Source organism: Rhopalosiphum maidis, chromosome 3 (genome assembly GCF_003676215.2).
Source record: "Rhopalosiphum maidis isolate BTI-1 chromosome 3, ASM367621v3, whole genome shotgun sequence".
Lineage (NCBI taxonomy): Eukaryota > Metazoa > Arthropoda > Insecta > Hemiptera > Aphididae > Rhopalosiphum > Rhopalosiphum maidis.
In genome coordinates, this window is record NC_040879.1 from 64,547,517 (window position 1) to 64,568,085 (window position 20,569).

A 20,569-nucleotide genomic window follows, 5' to 3' on the forward strand; every position below is an offset into this window, starting at 1 on the left:
TGGTCAAACAATTTAATATTTACGATTAAATATACAATTATACGTTTACTATATTGTATAAGTTTATGGCAAAAATTTGATATTTACACTCAAACAAAAAAGATTAACTATCAAATAAAATTAAAACTTGTTTAATTAATATTTTTTATCTCAACAAATATATTTTGAATAAAAAGAAAATATACACAAACATAATATGATAAATTTTTATAAATATTAAAAATTACTTCAAAATTAGTATTGATATTTGTATATAAAACTGAAAATTAACAAAATTAAAAAATAATTAAAGCAGTCTTATATTGACAATCAGAATGTGTTTGTTTAAAATTAACTTTAAAGCAATATGATACTGCACTCAACAATGGCCACGATCTTCAACTCGCTGTCTTGGAGCAGCCTTGATGATGCAATCGACACGAAGAATCATTTCAGCAGCTTCTGCAGCAGATACAAGTACTTGTCTTTTAACAACAAAAGATTCAGTGATTCCAATCTCTTGCATACAACCCAAACAACCATTTTCCATATCTTAATAAAAAATAAACATCATAAATACTGAATTTTATAAAATCTACTTAATTCTTACTGACCTAATCCCATATTATTTTTTCCAAGAGCATGAGCAGCTCTTAATTCACTTATTAATTGTGCTGAATCTAATCCAGCATTGTCAGCTATAGTGATGGGAAGAGATTGTAATGCTCTAGAAAACGCTTCCATGGCTACAGCTTCTTTTCCTGGAGTTTTGGCTGCTTCAGCACTTACAGCATTTGCCATCAACATTTCACTGCAACCACCACCATAGACAATAGTTGGCTCTCGGACAGTAGATGATAAAACACATAAGGCATCATGTAAAGAACGGTCAGCTTCGTCAATAATCTGCTCAGTGGCTCCACGAATAACAATAGTACAAGCTTCACCAAGAGCCACACCAGAAAAACGTAACAATGTGTTTTCACCAATCATTATTTCTTCAATAAGTTTACATGTGCCCAAATTGGCTTTCACGGGAGAATCAAAAGTTGACAGAATTTCCCCACCAGTTACTAGTGCTAGACGTTCAATGCCATCAAAATCAGCATGCTCAATAGCCATTATACCAGCATCGGCAAAAAGTTGTTCTGGATAATTATAGATCAATTGCCTAAAGAGATAAAATATTGTTTTAATATTTTTAATCATGACATTTTATAAAATTATATTAAGTATGCAAGGTCACTGAACAATAATAAATTAAATAAACTAATACAATAGTAGTAAATAATAAGCCGTTTTTATAACAATAAATTAGGTAATAATTAATAATACATAATAATATTAGAAACACAAGAACAAAATATTTTATTTTTTATATTTTGATTACTCAGATTGTATTAACAATGATAGACAGATTAGAGAATAACAGAAAATAGCTGATGTAAATTTAGGAAATGTGGAGGGAGTTCTTTTTTTCTCTTTGAGGGTGTAGGAATACAGTACAAGGGTGTCCAATCCCATGTAGTTGAGAGAAAAGGACAAAACAAAGAAAAGATTTTATTTTAACAATAAATTAATTCAAGTAGTTTTTGAATACAAATTATTTAAAGGATTGTCATATTACCTATTTATGAACACATTACATTCGTAGGAAAGTATTTTGCTAACTTTATCTTTCATTTTCTCTTTTTCTGCTAATTCAAGTTCTGCAACCTTTGCCATTGAATCAACTTTGATACGAGATCCAAAAATTTTAATTTTGTCAGTATCCATAGGTGTATTTGCTATTAATATACGAGCATTTTCTAAACGTTTTGGTTGATGTTGGCCAATCTTTTTGTCAAGAAGAAAACCTATTTAAATACAAATAATAAGCAATTATTAATTAATTTATTAAAGTATGTATTTTTTTTAGAGTTCGATTAAAATGTGTCTTACCTTCATCCAAAAATGAATCTTCCAAACAACCACCCTTTATCTTTATAATTTGTATAGCTGACAAGTTTCCAGATCCTTTTAAACGCAAAATTGCGTCTACTGATAGTTTGGCAAAATGTTCTTTATGTTGAGACAAGATCTTAGAACTTAATGTTGTGCGAGCAATATTTAATAAATCTTCTCGAAATTCAGCTTCATTTTTACTATGATTTAATGAAGCTGCCAGTAAAGCTTCATGTGCTATCTGTGTTGCCTTTCTCCATCCAGCAATAATAATCTGTGGATGAATTTTTTGATCAACTAACTTTTCAGCTTCACGTAATAATTCAGCAGCTATAAAATAAAAAAATATATATTAATTTTATCTAATATTAGCTGATATTCCTACACAAGTTCATCATTATAATATCAATCGTATATACCAATTTATAGAAATTAATACTTTAGTTAAAATATAAAATTTAATTAAATAGGTAATTAATTATTATAAGTAATGTTGTATACTATAGACTAGTGTTTACAAACCTATTTGTTGTGACAACTCAACAAACAATCTTGTTATTATATTCAGCGACCTATCAAAAATATTGTTTTACGATTTAATTTTGGTTTATCATTAACTCAAGACTACTTAGAGCATGGGTTACCAAATGGTGGCACATTTTATACGGGCCAGGTCGTAACATATTACGACAACATTTTACGTGTTATTATTGTTAAATATTATTGGTTTTTAAATAATGTAAATATGTACTTAGAATTTTGATGGGCCATGAAAAACTTTTAGATCCCTAATGCAGCCCTTTAAAAATATTAATTGGGGACCCCTGACTTAGAGTATAATACGCTGAAGGTTTTAACTTTTAAACTTTAATATATATCACTTAATATATGTTTTATATAATAATGCAAATATATTCCCTAAGTGGTAAATTGTATGCAATTTTGTTGTTTACTTACATAGTTAATTCAGATTTTATTAATTATAATAAATAAATAAAAGAATAGATATTACTTGTGTTATTAATTATTATGTATTTATTAGCTGTGAATACTAACTATAAAGTTAAAAGTTAAAATACATTTTTGAAAGCTTTTTTTATAACTTAATAATTTTTTTATCAACTTTAGATGCATAATACTTGATATAACTAAATACAAAATTACCTAAAACAGTGACAGATGTAGTACCATCACCTACTTCACCATCTTGAACCATAGACATATCAACCAATATTTTAGCAGCTGAATTATCTACTCCAATATTTTTTAAGATTGTTGCACCATCGTTAGTAATTTCAACTTTGGAATCCATACTACCACGACCAACAGAAATGAGTATCTTGTCCATACCTTTTGGACCTAGTGTGCTTTTGACCAAATCACCAATGGCGATAGCCCCAATGAAACTAGATAAACGTGCATTTTCCCCTCGGTCTTCTTCAGCTTGGTGTTTCAAAATGCGTACAGGATTCAATGAAACCTACAAATAATGAAACATAATAAGAAATAAGAATAAGCTATTGATATTTAAACATCACAAGCACTCGGATAAATTTTTTAGAATATCATTCGCCGAACTCATAGGCAGATAGTTCTTGTGTCTACATTATTATTATTTTTTTTTTAGCTTACCATTTTTGTGATTAATTTATTATGTGCATTAAGTATCAATAATTAAAACAAAATTGAATGCAAATTTGTTGGTGAAAAGTGAATACTGAAAACTCAAAATACTAACAAAATTGTACGGTCTATACAACAACGGAGATATGGAATAAAGAGTAAAGACAACAACACGTCAACACTATCGTAAATCGTTGTCCCAGTCCAGTGAACACAACAAAATACATATCTACTACAAGCCGACAAAAAAAAAAAAAAAAAAACAGTAAAAACCGTAAATTTTAAAATTTGGCAAATTAATATACCTTTGGCGGTTATCGTGGTATTATGTACGAGCTTATCATTTATTATTGATAAAACATATTATTCGCATTTTATCATATTATTTGGTTATTATCAACTAGCATCCCGCCGTTTCATAAGTTTAGAACTAATGTGACTTATCATACAATAGTAATTAAAGTTAGAACTTATGTTTTTCATTTACATTTTTTTGTTTTTATTCATTATATGAATCTTAAAGCAAGCTTTTCTTTTTTTGTACATACCTTAACGATTGTTTGTCATGGAAATCCAAAATATTATTAATTCGATGTCCACAATCACCTCTACGAAGTGTTCTGGTGAGCTTTTACTTTTAAATATTCTTAATTGATTTACGAATTATTTAAAAATAATATTACAAACTTCAATAAGTATGCAGTACTTGAGTATATTATGCTAGTGATAGTACAAAATCAAAGTAAATTGCAGTATTGACTTGAACTGCTAATTCAATTTATTATACTTAATTCAAAATAAATTAATATTTTTTAATTTACCTCATTGCAAAAGTAGTTTTTAGATGGTTCAGAGGAGGTATACTGTATAGCAGTGATGGGAAACTGGCCTGTGCAACATTTTCAAATTATTTCATACTATTTTAAAGTTTATCATCTATACTCTATACTATATAGTCTATTCAAATATGAAACATGTAAAATCAAAACAAAAACAATCGTCTTACAGATGAAACATTAAGTCATCTACTTTATGTTTACTTTGCGGTGTTATCATTAGCAGTCGCACATCCTCGAAACTCACATTAAGCAACTACAGTAATAGTATAATAATTTAATTTAATTATTTTTAATAACCTTCTTTGTATTCAATGTTAATTTATATTATAAACAAAATAAATGCTAATTATTAAAATGCATATTTTAAATGACTTTTAATTTTTTGATCTAACCCACTAGATTATAATTTCTAAAAATTGTCCCACTAGTAATTTTGAGTTGCCCATCTCTGCTGTATACTAAACAAATGTAATATGAAGAGTCAGTTTATCGAAAATTTCCAACTTGAAATCATAATGAAATAATAATTATACCTATAATTGGTTAAAATATTAAAACAATTTATAACTATTACAAATTTAAATATTAATAAAAAGTTTTAAATAAACATTGATTTTAATTTTTTTTTTTAATGTTACTTAATTTAAATTGTATGTGTATGAAAAAAACATAGTTTTATTAATATTCTCTCTTAAAGGCATTGTCAAACAGAAAGCGTTATTTTAATGTCGCATAAATAATGTGTTCTGTTTGATAAAGCCTTTAATAATATTAGTTTATTATATTATTTAATATAATTATTAATTCAATTTAATAATTATTAATGATACATGCTCCAATTATAATGAATAGGTTCATTATATATAATGTATTTACATACAATACTCGTGGTTGTAGTAAGAATGTAAATTATAAAATCCTATCGTGTATTATTAAATGTATAAATAAATAAATAAATAAACATTAATGTGATTATTTTATCTTTAGTTTGTAAACATTTTAGGTGATATATTTTGTGACAATACCTTTAAAAGGGTTTTGGATCTTAATTCTGATTCATCTGACCATGAATATAAAAATCAAAGTCTTAGGTAATGTATTTATTTTTATTGTAATTGATTTTTTATTTAATGATGAGACATTATTATTTTCAGATTTATTAATGTTAAGAAGACAATTGAACTATTGTCTTGTCTAAAAGAATGTCTGTTAAAGCATTCTGATGATTCTACTGATATAATTTTAAGCGCCGTCCATTGTGCTACAGTATCAAAATGCTTAAATTCTGTTGTTAATTATGGCTTTATTCCATGTCTTATACCAAGTATATGGAAATCATTTGAGAATAACCATAAACATGTCCAAGTCATCCAAAAAATTTCACCTGATACAGTTATGATAATTATTTATTATAATTTATTGTCTATTGATATGTATTTGATTTACCGCTAAAAATTGAATAGTTTAAAATTAATACTATATAAGTTATTGTTAGGATTAGTGATTGACCCTTTTTAATTTTTTCAAAAATTGTTATAATTATAATAATATTTTTTTTAATATTTGATTCGGTTTGAAAACCAACTAAGGTAATTAAAAATATTATATTCCTATTGCTTCATTTTAATTTAATGATATTTTTAGGTCCTTGTTTGTTATTGCTTCTTTGACGCACCATACAACATTTATCACTTGGAAATTTTATGAATACACATAAAAATTTGTTTGAAAAAATAAAAATTTAGGTACCCCATATTTAAAACTTAAAATAGATACATAATAAATGATGACAATTATCATTTAAATTCCATTTCTTTAGTAAGTATGAGTTATAGCCAGTTTTTTAAATAAATTTTTTCAAAAAATGGCATCTTCAATTTGACATAATGTATTCTTTTTTTCAGTGTGATTTTTCATTTTTATGAAATAAAGATTACAGTGTATAATTATTAGCAAGATTTTATAAAAATATAAAATTTCTTGTATTTATTCAAATATAGGTGTATTCAATTTTAATTATTAATATTTTATGTTAAATATTAAATTTGAAAAAAAAAATTACTTAAATACTAATTTTAAAAATAAAAGGAAAAAATAAATTTGTAAAAGTATACAGTATTTTATTTAATTAATATTCATTTAAGAATCATTTTAAGTAGAAACAATATGTTCCTAAAAAAAAAAAAGAAATATATAATAATATATAATAATGTAAAGAAAGTATTAATTAAAATTATAATATAGCAATTCATTTTGATTTTTAATAACTTAAGCAGGACATAACTAATGATAATAGCTGTTACATTTTCTAATACTACCTATAAAATAAGTACCTTATTTGATTTTACAAATTATTTTTTCATGAACAATTCCTGACCCAACTTGAACTGTTTAACAAAAATAGTTATTAATTATTGATTTATTCAACAATAAGTGTACTCAAGTACCTAAAAAGTGTAGATTTATTGGTTTTGATTTACCTTACATTGTTATCAATTGTATGGTAGATGTATATAGTCTGTTTCAATTTTGTTAATTTTTATTCTTATTTCAACTGGAAATATGCAGCAATATCTGAAAAATTTATTACATTTGAACTAGTCAAAAAAACAAAAAGCGTTAACTTTGCTTTAAACTATTCAAGTTGTATCAAGTGGTCATAAGCATAACTAGTGGTTTGGGTGGGCTTCAGCCCCCCCCCCCAGAATTTTCGGGTAAATGTATATGCTTATAAACATATTAGTATTAACTTTATTATTGCTTACAATATAAAAATATATAATGTTTCATATAAACAAATAATCATTCAAGTTATCATCAATAAAAACAATAAATAATAATTTAATTAAAAAAATTTGCTATAAAAATGTTTAGCCCCCCCAACTTAAAGGACTAGTTAAGCCTATATAAGAAGTTAAGAGTTAAGTTTTAAGAGTAAGTTCTTAGTATAAAAATTCACGTCAAGCTGTTGTCACAACTACCTAATTGTCCTAATTTAATATTACTTAATAAATTGTTAAGATGATTTCATACCCACCAGAACTGTTGTCTTTATTTTATTAACACATAATATACCAAAAATGACATTTAGTAGTTCCAATTTTTAGTTGTTACATTAAATATTAAAGTGAACTGACCTATATCAAATTTAATGGAGTGAATATTACTTAGACTTTATATTAATAGATGGAATAATTAAACAATGTATAACTTGCATTGGTAATGACAGGTATTGTCCCATAAAACACTGAAGGATTATGCATATGCAAGTTAAAGCTTTGAAAATATGGAGTATATATTTGGATTCCACAATAATATTGTATTTACATTAAAGCTAATATTATAATTAATTCACTAAATAATTAAGAAATACTTTTGTAGACATTTAAAATGTAGAATATAATATTTTATTTTATTTAAAATTATTTAAATTTATCTATAGCACTGTTAAATTACTTATTTATTTTATGCATGCAATGAGTGGTGAACTGGTGAAGTTTAAGGTAACATTAGTAACAATAATTTACCAATCAAGTTTTAATTTGTACAAATTAACTTTTTACTGTACAAACGTGATATATATAATATATCCTATATGTTCATATTGGTACTTATTTACCTTATTCTATTTGAGACTTGACTACTTGAGTAATTAATTTAATTCTTAAATTAAGTATAACATTTTATTTCTGATAGATATTAGAAAACAAAAACCTAATTATACATGTTAGTATGCTACATAAAGTACTAATTAGTAATTAATATTTACTTATCATACATTAGTGATAAGTATTAACTTATATGCCCCTTAATAAAGATATATACAATAAAACAGTTTTCAGTTAGCAGTTCTTTATGCATTGATATTATCACAATAATAAAAGTTTTAAAGAATATTCATCTCTGCAATTTTACTTATCTGGACTAGTTCAGATCATATACAGAAAGATGTTCCGTTTATAAGTTATAGGTCTATGAATTACTATCTGTTCTCTTATGTTTTTTTTATATATATATATATTTTAATTTTTAAACAAGCTATGAGCATTTTTAGATACTAACATTTTATATACTTAAAATACAGTTTTTAACTTGCTATTAAATATAATATTTTAATATTATACCTAAACAAATTGAAAATGTAAATTTCCTACGTTTGTAAGACAAATACAACACTTTTAAGGGTGTGACATTCATATAAATAATACTATGTATAATTTAATTGGACTTTAAATAAATATTGCTTAAATGTATGATATAAGTTGACATGTACTTATATTTGATAAAATTTATTTTAGATATTAGTATAAAGTATAAAGGACTTTCTTTTTAATTTTATTATATTTTTATTAGGTACCTATGCTCAAACTAATATTTGATATAAATTATTAATTTTATAATAATTTATTTATTGTATATTTCAGGCATATGAAGAATTAAAATTTTATGTGAATTCATTATTTGATTTGATTAAAGAGCCTACATTAAAAAGACTCATATTAGTGAAACATACAAATGTTTTACTTGCAGGATTATGTCAATTATCTTTACTACCCATTGCAAAACCTGGTACAGCAATTGCAACAGAAAGTACTATAGATGAAACAAAATATGAGCAATTGATAAATGAACAGAATACATTTAAAATCATTCTCAAAAATCTCATTTTGATAAACAGAGATCCTTTATTTATTCGAGAAATAATATTTGTTCTTGGTCATAAGGTACTTATTAGTTATTATTAAATTAATAAAAAAATATTTATTTTAGAGATCAATATTTTATTAACTAACCTAAAATTAGACACATATGTATGCAATTATTATTGAACCATAACAAGAAAGCATTATTCACCAAACTTTCATAGTAATAATAGAAAAATATATGGTTAAATCATTAAATTAATTTGCTGTCATAATATAAATTATAACATATCAAAATATTAATATAAATTCGCATCACTACTCTTTAATAATAGTATGTTATAAAATATTCGTGTTTATTTTAATTAAATTGTATTTTTTCCAAATCTTGATCTCTAAAAATAGTTTTTATGTATTGTATTTATTTTTAGTTTTGTTTGTTATGAGGTGAGCACAGTATGGCCCTGCGCCTTGCCTTAAAGCACATTTGTATTTATAATTCAATGAGACTATCTCTTTTTACAAATAAAGAATTTGGTATACATAGAAATATGCGTGTCTAGACCTTTTATACAGGTCTTGCATAACCTTGATATAAAAATTGAAAACCAGGTAGAACTAAGGAATTTGAATATTATTATTACTTATTAGTATATCAATTAACAAAGGAACAATATTCATATTCCAATATTATATTGTATATAATATATAATATTAATATTGTAACCCAAAAAATATTTAGTTAATGATTAATAATGTAAAAGTAGCACATAATTAATTTTGTCATAGGTTTTTTTGAAAATAAATATATATATATATAATACTTGTTGACCATTTTCAAAAATTTTTAGATTAAATTAATATATTTAGAAGTTTGTTGTGATAGTGCTCTGAGGCCAAGAATGCCTGATAAAATTTGAAATTAGTCTTGTTAACTTTTTAATAATAACATCTTAAAATATTTTTGGCATTAAAAATAATTTAGATACTAGTTTATGATTATGAATATTATTTTATTTCCTGGTATAAAGTTACAGGTAATAAATATTTTTTCCAAAGTTCTAAAAAAATATCATAAGAAACAGAATTATTGAATTAATGAAGTAGTGGCTTAACAAGATTTCATAAATGAAGGTGGTATACCATTTGAATCCACGCCTGATTGCTCATTTGATGATTAAAGCATTTTAAAGTTATCAGTTCTTGAGATATTTCATGAACTTATATTTAGATCATAATTATTAGTTTTAAGTTTAAGAATTTAATGTTTACATTATTATCAACATAAAAAGAGGAGAAGTATGTAGTAAATAATCATTAGGAATTAGCAATAGAATTAATTGATTGATTGAGAAAAATAGAAGAAAGAGTAGTATTTGACTTTAGTTGTTTAATGTAATTCTAAAAAGATTTTATACACATATTATGATTTACATTATTTAAATTTATGTTATAAGTAAAATTAATAATTATTTTCAGAATTGCCAGAAACATTTAAAGCTTGGTCTTAGAGAATTATTTTCAGATTTATTGATACAGTCTAATGGAATTCAAACATTTTTAAGAGTGGCATGTGATTTAATTTCTGAAACTTCACAAAACTTTAACCACCATGGTTTGCAAGAATGGTCAAATTTAATTCATAGTTATTACTTAAAATCAAAAGAAAAATATACTAATTATATTGTTCCTCAGGTAAATAATAATATAATAATATTATAATTTTTGTGAAGTATTAAATACTATAAAAATATTTAAATGTATTTTATTTGAATACAATTTAAAAATACCTATTCTTTAAAAGGCAGAATTGTTTATTATATACTTTTAATAATAATTAAATATTTTATTTCTGTATTATCTTATTCTTATATATTGTATTAAAATATTTTAGATATGGGAGTTATTAAGATCTAACAAAAATTTCCATCAACTTCAATTTCGTAGTATTGCTGTTTATTGCATTCATTTAATGTCAAAAGAAAATTATAATGATTTTCTAGCATTCTATATAAGCCCAATTGAACAGTTAATGAAAATAAGCAAAATTCAAAATGTGTCAAGATGTATAGAAGATTTGCATTCTCTTTTTTATTTATTCAAGAATGAAATTTGGTCTTTAAATCCAAAGTTATTGACACATGTTGCTACAGCTATATATAATGTGTATACAGCCACTGCTAATGGTGTATATTATTTGAAATCTAAATTAGAAGATTTAGTTTTCTTAATATTAATTTATTTTTCTAGTTGTAAAGATCATTTAAAACTAATTATATTTTCCCCATACCAAATTTCTGTAGAATATGATGATGATGGTGGAAACATACAAATAAAATATGTTGAAAAAGAACATCAGTTAAATTTAGAAACTCAAGTTGATTTAATTTTAAATTTAATTGACAATCGTGCAGACTCAAAATTAATGAAAACAATTTTTATAACTTTACTTGATATGTACACAGATGTACCATCAAAGGAATATTCTATTATGGAAACATTATTCATTGTTAAAGCTATTCATCATTTAATTCAAAAAGATGATGTGCAAAAATCAATATCTACTAATCCAGAAATAGTTTTAAATCTCATTAAGTCAATACTAAAAGTTATAAGTGAAAACAATGTAATTAATGTCCAAGTCCTTTCTACTGCATTGATGGTACTTAGATGTGTACTAGAAAACACTAATAGAATTTGTGAATTTGACTGTTTCATGGATTCTCTTACAACAATTTCCGAAAATGTAGAGGATGGCATGTTAAAAGATTTAATTCTAGAAACACAAGAGAAAATTAAACAAATTAATAATATTTGTACAAAACAACCATCAGCTGTTCAACGTACAATTGATGACGTATTATTTGATACTAGAGACCCATTATTACCTTGTAGATCACATGCATTAATTGAATTAAAAAAAATTATAGACTCTGGTGACAAAATGGTTCCTGCAAAGAAAACAGCAATATTAATCGTGATTCAAGTATAATATTTGATTTTAATATAATAATATTAGTATTAGTTTTAATTCTAAAATGTAATATTGTATTTAGGAAAATTTGAAAAATACTGATTCATATTTGTATTTAAGCGCCATATTCACTTTATCTTCTTTGTGTTCATATTTTCCAAATGACATTCTCCCAATACTTTGTGAAGAGTTTAGTATGCCAACAAATTATAACCATTCACCGGAAACTAGATTAAAAATTGGTGAAGTTTTAATGAAAACCATAAAATTATTAAGTATGTGAGAACATTTAAGAATAAATTAATTATGTATAAAAACTAGAAGTTAAAAATAAATAATTTAATGGTTTAACATTCTAGATGAGACTATTCCTTTGTATAAAAATCGATTACTAAACACTTTTATGGCTGGTGTCAGAGACAATGACCATTTAGTCAGAGCATCAAGTCTTTCGAATCTGGCTGACATTTGTCGACTCTTGCGTTACAATCTTGGATCAATTGTTTCTGAAATTGTTAACTGTGCGGATTATGTACTGCGATATGATCCAGCAATTGAACCTCGTAGAGCAGCTGTTTTATTATTACAAATGATCATTCAAGGAGCAGATTCAGAACTACTCGAAGTAAGTTCACAATAAATCATAATTACTATTATTGTTAGAAAATAAATATATAATAAATAAAATATATATTATTATATTTTTTATATTAATGATTTTTGTAACATTTAAACCAGAGTTAAATTATCTTTTGCATATCACTCATGTTCGTATTTGGTATGAGTTAGTCACATGCCACTAATGACTGAACATTAATCTGTTCAAAAATAAAACATTTTTAAACTACAAAAATTAGAAATTTATGACAAAATACGTTTGAGATTGTAGTTAATGGTGTGCGAAGTGTAAGTCAACGATTATAAATTGATATATTTTCTATGATTCTGAATCATTTATTAATTTTAAATAATAATTGTTTCAATAATTTATACAAAATATTAAACTAATATTATATCCACCACTAACTGAGTGAATAATAAAAAGAAATATTTTCCGTACTAATGTGTGACCTGCATACTACCATGTGACTTTTCACAAACTGCAATTTGGGGATCTCTGGTTTAAATATTATGTTTTCTTTTCAACTCTTTTTGAATACAAATATTTTATTTTTTCTACTCAATTTTAATACTCGTACTTAAACCTTTACTGAAAAGATTTTCAAGTATTAACTTACATATTTAATAAATACTAACCTAATTCAATATTCACAGATTTTGACAGACAGTATAAAAGATATCTATCATATGCTCAAGTTCCAATATCAGTGCGACAAAGATGAAACTATCAAATTACACGCTCAAGTGGCAATTGAGAGATTGAATGATATAATGAAATCTTTATTTTTGGAACCAAAATAAATAATGTATAATTTCAGATTGGTATTTATTTATTTTAATTACTAAACTGAATAAAGTAAATTTTTTAAATTAACAATGCATTTTTTGACTTTAAATACTGTTTTATTTACAATACAAAAACTATCAAAGTTTTATAATTATTAGTTATTGTAGTTATTTGTTATGTATAACTAGCGTTTGGTAAAATTTTAAATTTTAAAAATGTTTACCATTGACCAATTTTTGGCTAAAATTAATGATCACCAATTTTATTAGTAGATTTAGAAATTTAGCATAATTAACAAAATTAATTGTTTATACATACAATATACTTAATTTAAGTATACATATTATAAAATGTATTGTATATCACATATTGTTTTCTGGATATCAGATATTACTGAAAAGATTATCAATAAACGTAGGGAACATATATTTTAATATTAGTAATATTATATAACCAATAGCTAATTACTACTGTCTAAAAACAACACATACAACTTATAATTGTCTTATGAAACTTGCCTAAACAAAATTCAGCTTAAAAGGATGTGGTACTCGTATGTGTTGTCTCCGTCGTACACGTGTAGACATAAGCAAATTTTTGTTCACCAGTTTCAATGCGGTACCTACTGTTAGTTTTGATATTAGAGTGAATTGACCTACTATAAAATTTAAAGGTAATACTATAATTTATGGCCACCCGTAGGATTTTGTTAATATTTTTAATGAAGTTATGATCATTTTAAAATTTACAGTTTCAAAACGATCATAACCTAATTAAAAATAATAACATCAATAAAATTATATGGGTGGTCCTAGATAATACTATTACCTTTAAATTGTATAATAGATTAATTCAGTCTAATATCAAAACTAACAGTATAGCATTGAAACTGATGAACGGAAATGTTCTATGTTGTACACGGGTAAGATGGAGACAACACATACGGGTACAATGTCCTCTTAACTAATAAGTACTAAAACTGAGGTAAAACACCTATTCATTTTGATTTTTGAAGTATATTTATGAATACTTTTTTAGTTATAATTTAAATACCTGATATTTTTTTATGAGATCCTATATGTTAATATTCTTTCATAATAATTGTATTTTATTAGAAATATTTATATTAGTTGGTACTTTATTAAAGTATTGAGAATCACCAGTTTATGCAGACAGCAATAAAATGATTATTCTTCAAAGTAGGTATATTATTAAACTTATGATCATTTTCTATGTAATAATATTGTTATTCGTTAACAGCTCCAACTTATATAATATGCTAGATATACCAAGCAAATAGTTGTTATATTTATGATTTATTATGATACATAACTAACATGGAGCCAGGAATTTTTCAAAGTACGGGGGGGAGGTCCAAATTATTTTAACAAGTAAAAAGTAATATACAATCAGTGGTTTGCACCTTAAAATATTTAAATTCTGTCATTCAATGGGAGGGGTCCAGACCTGCCCCCCTCCATGTACGCCTCTGAATATAAATTATAAATATTATATAATTGCATTTTGACAATCATATGCGCCCATGAAAAAATTTTAGTTGGAAAGGGTGGACAAAATAAAAAAAATTCTCAAGTGTTAGCTAAATAAAGGTTTAATAATATTATATTCAGGGCTCGGGACTTAAAGCATTTGCTTATTTTTATGGATTGACTTAAAATGTAGCAGAGTGCTATGGAAGCATATGTCATGTTACAACACGTTCAATTATGAAATTTGAAAGTGCTTTTTTCAATGATTTTTTAAAAAAGATGCTTATTTTCAGTTTTTCTGATTATTTTTGCTTTTTTCACCAGTTTTTCTACATTTTAGTTTTTTCTGAAAATCCCTCGGAAAATCTATAAACAATAAGGCAAAATGTCTCGAAAGTGAAGTTTGATTTTTTATGATACAAAGTTTTATTTATTTTTTATAAACTTTTGTTTCAATTTTATTTGTAATATTTGATTGTATTATTTTTAGCACAGTCACAAATTATGTGTAGTACCTACTTTATCATAATTATAAATATTTTTGTTCAAATTTAAGTTTTTTAAATGTTTATTTGAATGCTTTTAATGATGATTTTAAGTGCTATAAATCCCAATCCCTGATTATGTCAATATATAAATGTATAAATAATATAAATGTTTGTTTAATGTTTAATTCAAATATAATCAAATTTATTATTCAGTTTTGTTAAATAAAAACTACAAATTTCTTTGTTTTATTCCAAACATTAATGACATCCTGGTTAGGAAACTATCATTGTTCAAGTTCAGGTGATTAAGAAAAAAAATTTATTTTGTGCTATCTAGGTTAATAGGTAATATCATGGTAGTATTTAAAAAAGTTCATATTGCCTATGTCGACAATTGACCAAGTATATATAGGCATTTTATTTATCTATATGTTGGTCATTCCACTGACTTATGACAAGTTTACCAAATGGTATCTAGTATCTGAAAATATACTAATGAAAAATAATTGTATAGAAGTGCACTGTTTCTAGTATAGTAACTACTAACTAGTAGATTGAATTTTGTGCACACCACATAGTATAGTTAGGAAGATAGACCACTGACCGTTGTCTATTCATAGGTTATTTTATATAAATCTTACATATTATGGCTAATAGATATTATAGATGCTATTCTAAATAAAAGTATTATTAATTAACTGACAACATTTAGTTCATAAAAAATATGTCATTGGTGTGGAGTAATTAGTAGTTACTACTTACTTTTTATATATAGACTATAAATTGTAGTAGCTAGCTATCATACCATTTGGAATACAAAGAATCTTGATCCGAAATTGTATTTAGTATATTTTAACGTTTTTGCTTTTTGACTTTTTAAGAGAATATTTATACGTTATCTAGATTTTAGTTATTTTTATTTAACTATAATCAACAAAACAAAGCAAATGTTTGCATAAAAATAGGTTCGTAGTTGACAACATTTATTAATAAAAGTTTATAATCAAAATATTATTTTATACCTAAATTAGGTTTTAAAAACAGTATTTTTTACAACAATTACAACAGTTTATTATTAAATAATAATTGTATCAATGGAGTTAAATAGATCAGCGATTATTAACCTATGGTCCGCAGACCCCCCCTCCCCGGGGGGCCGCGATACTCTTAGGCAGCTTTAATAATATTAAAAATAAAATAATTTACATTACAGTCTAATGAAAAATTAAGTTTAATAAAAATAATTATAAATGTGTATGTCTTGTTATGTTTACTTCTATAATTTGTAATATAAAATATTTTTTATAATTTTGTTTATGATAACATTAGATATTTTGTAAAAAAAGGTATCTAACAAAAAGTTGATAGGGGTCCGAGATTTCTAAAAACTTTCATCGGGGGTCCGTGCTCTACAAAGGTTAAGAACCGCCAAAATAGACAATTACTTAATAAATTGGAGCCTATTTATGCCCATACATATAGTATTACCTACATCAAGTATGACGATCATTGTCTGCATATAAAATATTTATATTGATTTATAATCTTAAGAACCTGCATTATACTATAAGTATTAAGTGGGTACCTACTTTGGCTAGAGAATTTCCATAATTTTCTTATTAAAAAAATATATATAAATTCTTAGAAATCATTGTCCAATAATAAATAAAATAAAACAATGTAATCCTATGGGCTATGACATAAATAAAATATTGTTTGTATGCTTAAAGGGAAATTATGTAGGTATAGATTAGATGACTTTATTTCACTAAGTATACTCAGCAAAAAAAAAAATAATCATTTTTATGTAATTTAAAAAATACATTTTATTATTATTGTCTTTTTCTAATGTAATAAAATTTTGCATTTCTTAAACCTTGTAAGCGTGTTGCCAAAGTATTGAAAATTGTCATTAAATTATAAAATATGTCGTAATTATATTATAATTGCATTTTATCAAATTATTATTTTACTACTAATATTTTACCTATATTATTTTGGAGAGTAAGGGTCTTTCGCCAACGACCATACCACGTTGAATACACCAGTTCTCGTCCGATCACTGAAGTTAAGCAACGTCGGGCGTAGTTAGTACTTGGATGGGTGACCGCTTGGGAACACTGCGTGCCGTTGGCATTCCTCTTTTTTATAATTCTTTCACAAACCTTTAGGATATATTATTAACTATATAATATTCATTATTATTAAATTTGATAGGTACATTAGTATTTTTTTTTTTTTTTTAGTATTAATTCATTTATTATTATTAGTTATTAGTTTGTTACTGACTGTTGTTGATTAAGATATCTTTAATTGTAGTAAATACTATATCTATTTTGACAAAATTAATAACATCTTTGTAATTGCAGAGTTACAGTAGATAGTATTATAAAACCAAATCACCCTTAAAGTTAAAAATTACTACACCAACAAAAAACACACTGTTTTAAAATCAGTACAATTATATGATTTCGCTAAGAATCAGCAATAATATATTTATTTAATAATATGAGAAAATGTTAGTTATTACTTATTACAATTTCCTATAGGTACTTACATATTTTATTATAATAGCGAGTTTAAGACATTTAAGTACGTCTTTATGAGTGATATTGTAACAATAGTCAGTAGATATTATTTATTAATATTAAATATTATACAATATATGTGTACATCTAATTGTAATAAACTAATAATGCATTAATGTCGTGTATGCAGTATGCACAATTGCTTTTTCAGAAACTCAGTACGGTTATAACCTGTATAACGTGCGTTGTTCATAACGTATAGTGCACATTGAATATTATAATATAAAAATATATTAGATATAATAATTGCTCTTTGCTACCTACCTGCAGCTATATAGGGGCTTAGAGTATTATCTGATACCTGGTTGTTGGTATACTTGGCACGGCTACACTACATAATATAATACTTAAATATCCATTACAATGAGCGCTGGATACAAGTATATTATATTACAAATATATTATTGTGTTCTAGGTCTATAGCAGACAGCAGTATTATAATATGTATTTTAATATTTATATGATCTCATAACCTAGGAACTGAAAGAATATTAACACAGGTATATACCGCATATACGAGTAGTTTAGGTTTTAGGTAAAGTATTTGTAAGTAAAGCTACTGTATTGTATTATTCGTAATTCGTATAGCCGTATAGGTCTCGTTTGGTGAGTGTAAGCTTTAGTAATGTATAAATTATGAATATCATTTTACTGTTTTCGCGGTTATACATAATATATTTTAGCAACAGTTGGCCTACTTATTTTGTATATTCATTGTTAAATTTTGTGTTAAATATTATCTTTTTATATTATAAATTAATTCAACAATATCCATTGTGTATTTAATATTATTTTAGTAGTTAATATACGACGTATTGAAATAATTAAAAATGTTGAAATCATCAAATCAATACCAAATAGTAATATTGCATGTTCCGATTCTATTATAACCTTTCTATCTTCCAACCTGGTTTCTACCAACTGATACCTACAGACCAAGCTGGTACAAAAACAAGATTACGAACAACAAAGTTCACCTTTTATCAAAAACGATGTAGGAGATCAGGGCCGGATTTAATAAGGGGCGACGGATGAAACCAGGCCATATATATGCCCCGGAAGTCTCGATCGGAAGGCGCCGCATGCCCGCATTACCAAATTATAAGTGAATATATAATTAATAGTTATAGGCCTAATAATGGGAAATAATTATGAGGGAGGGCTAATTTTATACTTTGTCCTGGGTAAAAAATATAGTTACCAGATCCACCACTGTATAAGATAGGTAAAAATATTGTTTGTTTACCAAAAAAACGAAAGGTTCGTAGTTACTAATTTACAACATTTATTATTACTAAAATTTTCATTTCAAATATATATACCTACACAAATATACAAAAAGAAAAATGTTGTCGTTTTAGTTTTAAATAAATGCAATTTGTAATAAGAACTACTGATAAAAATAAAAACTATAATAAAGAAAAGAGAAAAAACCTTCAAAATTCATTTACATAAGTCGTCCTAAATTTTGTGAGGTTCATCGAGTTGGCATTATTACTAGCTAGGCTTATCCGTACGTATCTTTAACACACATAGCTACCTCTACATATGTATTACATTATTTTAATATATTTATAATTTATATAATAAATAATAATACCTATTATATTATATAGTTATATGCTCAGGCAGTAATAACAACGCCATATAATATAGATATTATTAGATATGACGAATTGACGACTGATATATAATTATTATATTATATTCATATACTTAGAATATTTAGATAATTATGTACATAACAGTGACGCCCTTAAACCCTTTCATAGGGGGAGTAGGCGAACTTCATACATTATATATATAATATAGGTATAAACACAAAGATTATAGTGATTACTATAAGTAATTTACTTAGTGTGCACTGTGCAGATAGAAATTACAGTAGCACTTCCATATTATAACAGTCACCGTAGGAACCGTAAATAATTATCGCTATTTAGAGGCACCCGTTCTACAGAAGTGACCGCCGACCGGTAGGGGAAACAGAACATTAAATAGTTCAATATCCACCAGATGACTGCTATATACCTAAAGCTCATGCAAATTTTAAAAATAAAAAACCTACCAAATAAATAACGCTTATGAATATGATGGGTAATAAAAAATGTATTTATGATGACCTACAAAATAATGTAGGTACCTACTGTATACAGTTTAAAATTTAAAAAATTGAGTTATATCAGTTTGTTTTAGATTAATTTTATTATTTGAACAATTTTTTTCAAAGTAAATTTCTGCGGTTTTATGACGTTTTATTATAGTTTTCATTTGATTGTTACCGATTTATATAATTTTAAAATTGTATTTTTATTATTATTTAGGTATTAAGTCGGTGGCTTGAGTTATTTTATTTTTATTTCAAATTTATCTGCAAGGGTACGTACACTCACATTTTCTTTTTGGTAAAAATCTAACAATTTGATTTTTTCCGTTAATGTTAGATATTTTCGTTTGTACGCCATTAAAACTTTAATAGTAGGTACGTACTTGGAAACGTTTTCAACATAATATACTGAATAGGTACTAATAATAAAATACACAGACAAGTGTTCATCGCGTTATGTACGTTAAGATGAACTATCAAAAATAA

The 20,569-nt window shown here is 25.2% G+C and overlaps 2 protein-coding genes and 1 non-coding gene across 3 annotated transcripts; 2 read left to right on the forward strand and 1 right to left on the reverse strand.

Annotated features, from left to right (window-relative positions):
- Positions 1 to 297: 297 nt before the first annotated feature.
- LOC113556705 (T-complex protein 1 subunit beta-like) lies at positions 298 to 3,792 on the reverse strand. Its single transcript, XM_026961812.1, has 6 exons — positions 3,556 to 3,792; positions 3,088 to 3,403; positions 1,921 to 2,253; positions 1,607 to 1,835; positions 594 to 1,150; positions 298 to 531 (listed from the first exon to the last, which is right to left on the reverse strand). Exons 1-6 carry the CDS (start codon positions 3,556 to 3,558, stop codon positions 359 to 361), a joined length of 1,611 nt encoding a protein of 536 aa, XP_026817613.1. The 5' UTR covers positions 3,559 to 3,792; the 3' UTR covers positions 298 to 358.
- Positions 3,793 to 3,983: 191 nt separating this feature from the next.
- Positions 3,984 to 13,497, forward strand: LOC113556073. Its single transcript, XM_026960808.2, has 9 exons — positions 3,984 to 4,169; positions 5,389 to 5,476; positions 5,540 to 5,777; positions 8,810 to 9,109; positions 10,508 to 10,723; positions 10,923 to 12,014; positions 12,085 to 12,277; positions 12,362 to 12,627; positions 13,278 to 13,497. Exons 1-9 carry the CDS (start codon positions 4,112 to 4,114, stop codon positions 13,422 to 13,424), a joined length of 2,598 nt encoding a protein of 865 aa, XP_026816609.1. The 5' UTR covers positions 3,984 to 4,111; the 3' UTR covers positions 13,425 to 13,497.
- A 3,908-nt stretch (positions 13,498 to 17,405) lies between these two features.
- Positions 17,406 to 17,524, forward strand: LOC113559484. The gene has a single exon (XR_003405986.1). It is a non-coding gene; the product is annotated as a 5S ribosomal RNA (ribosomal RNA).
- The last annotated feature ends 3,045 nt before the right edge of the window (positions 17,525 to 20,569 follow it).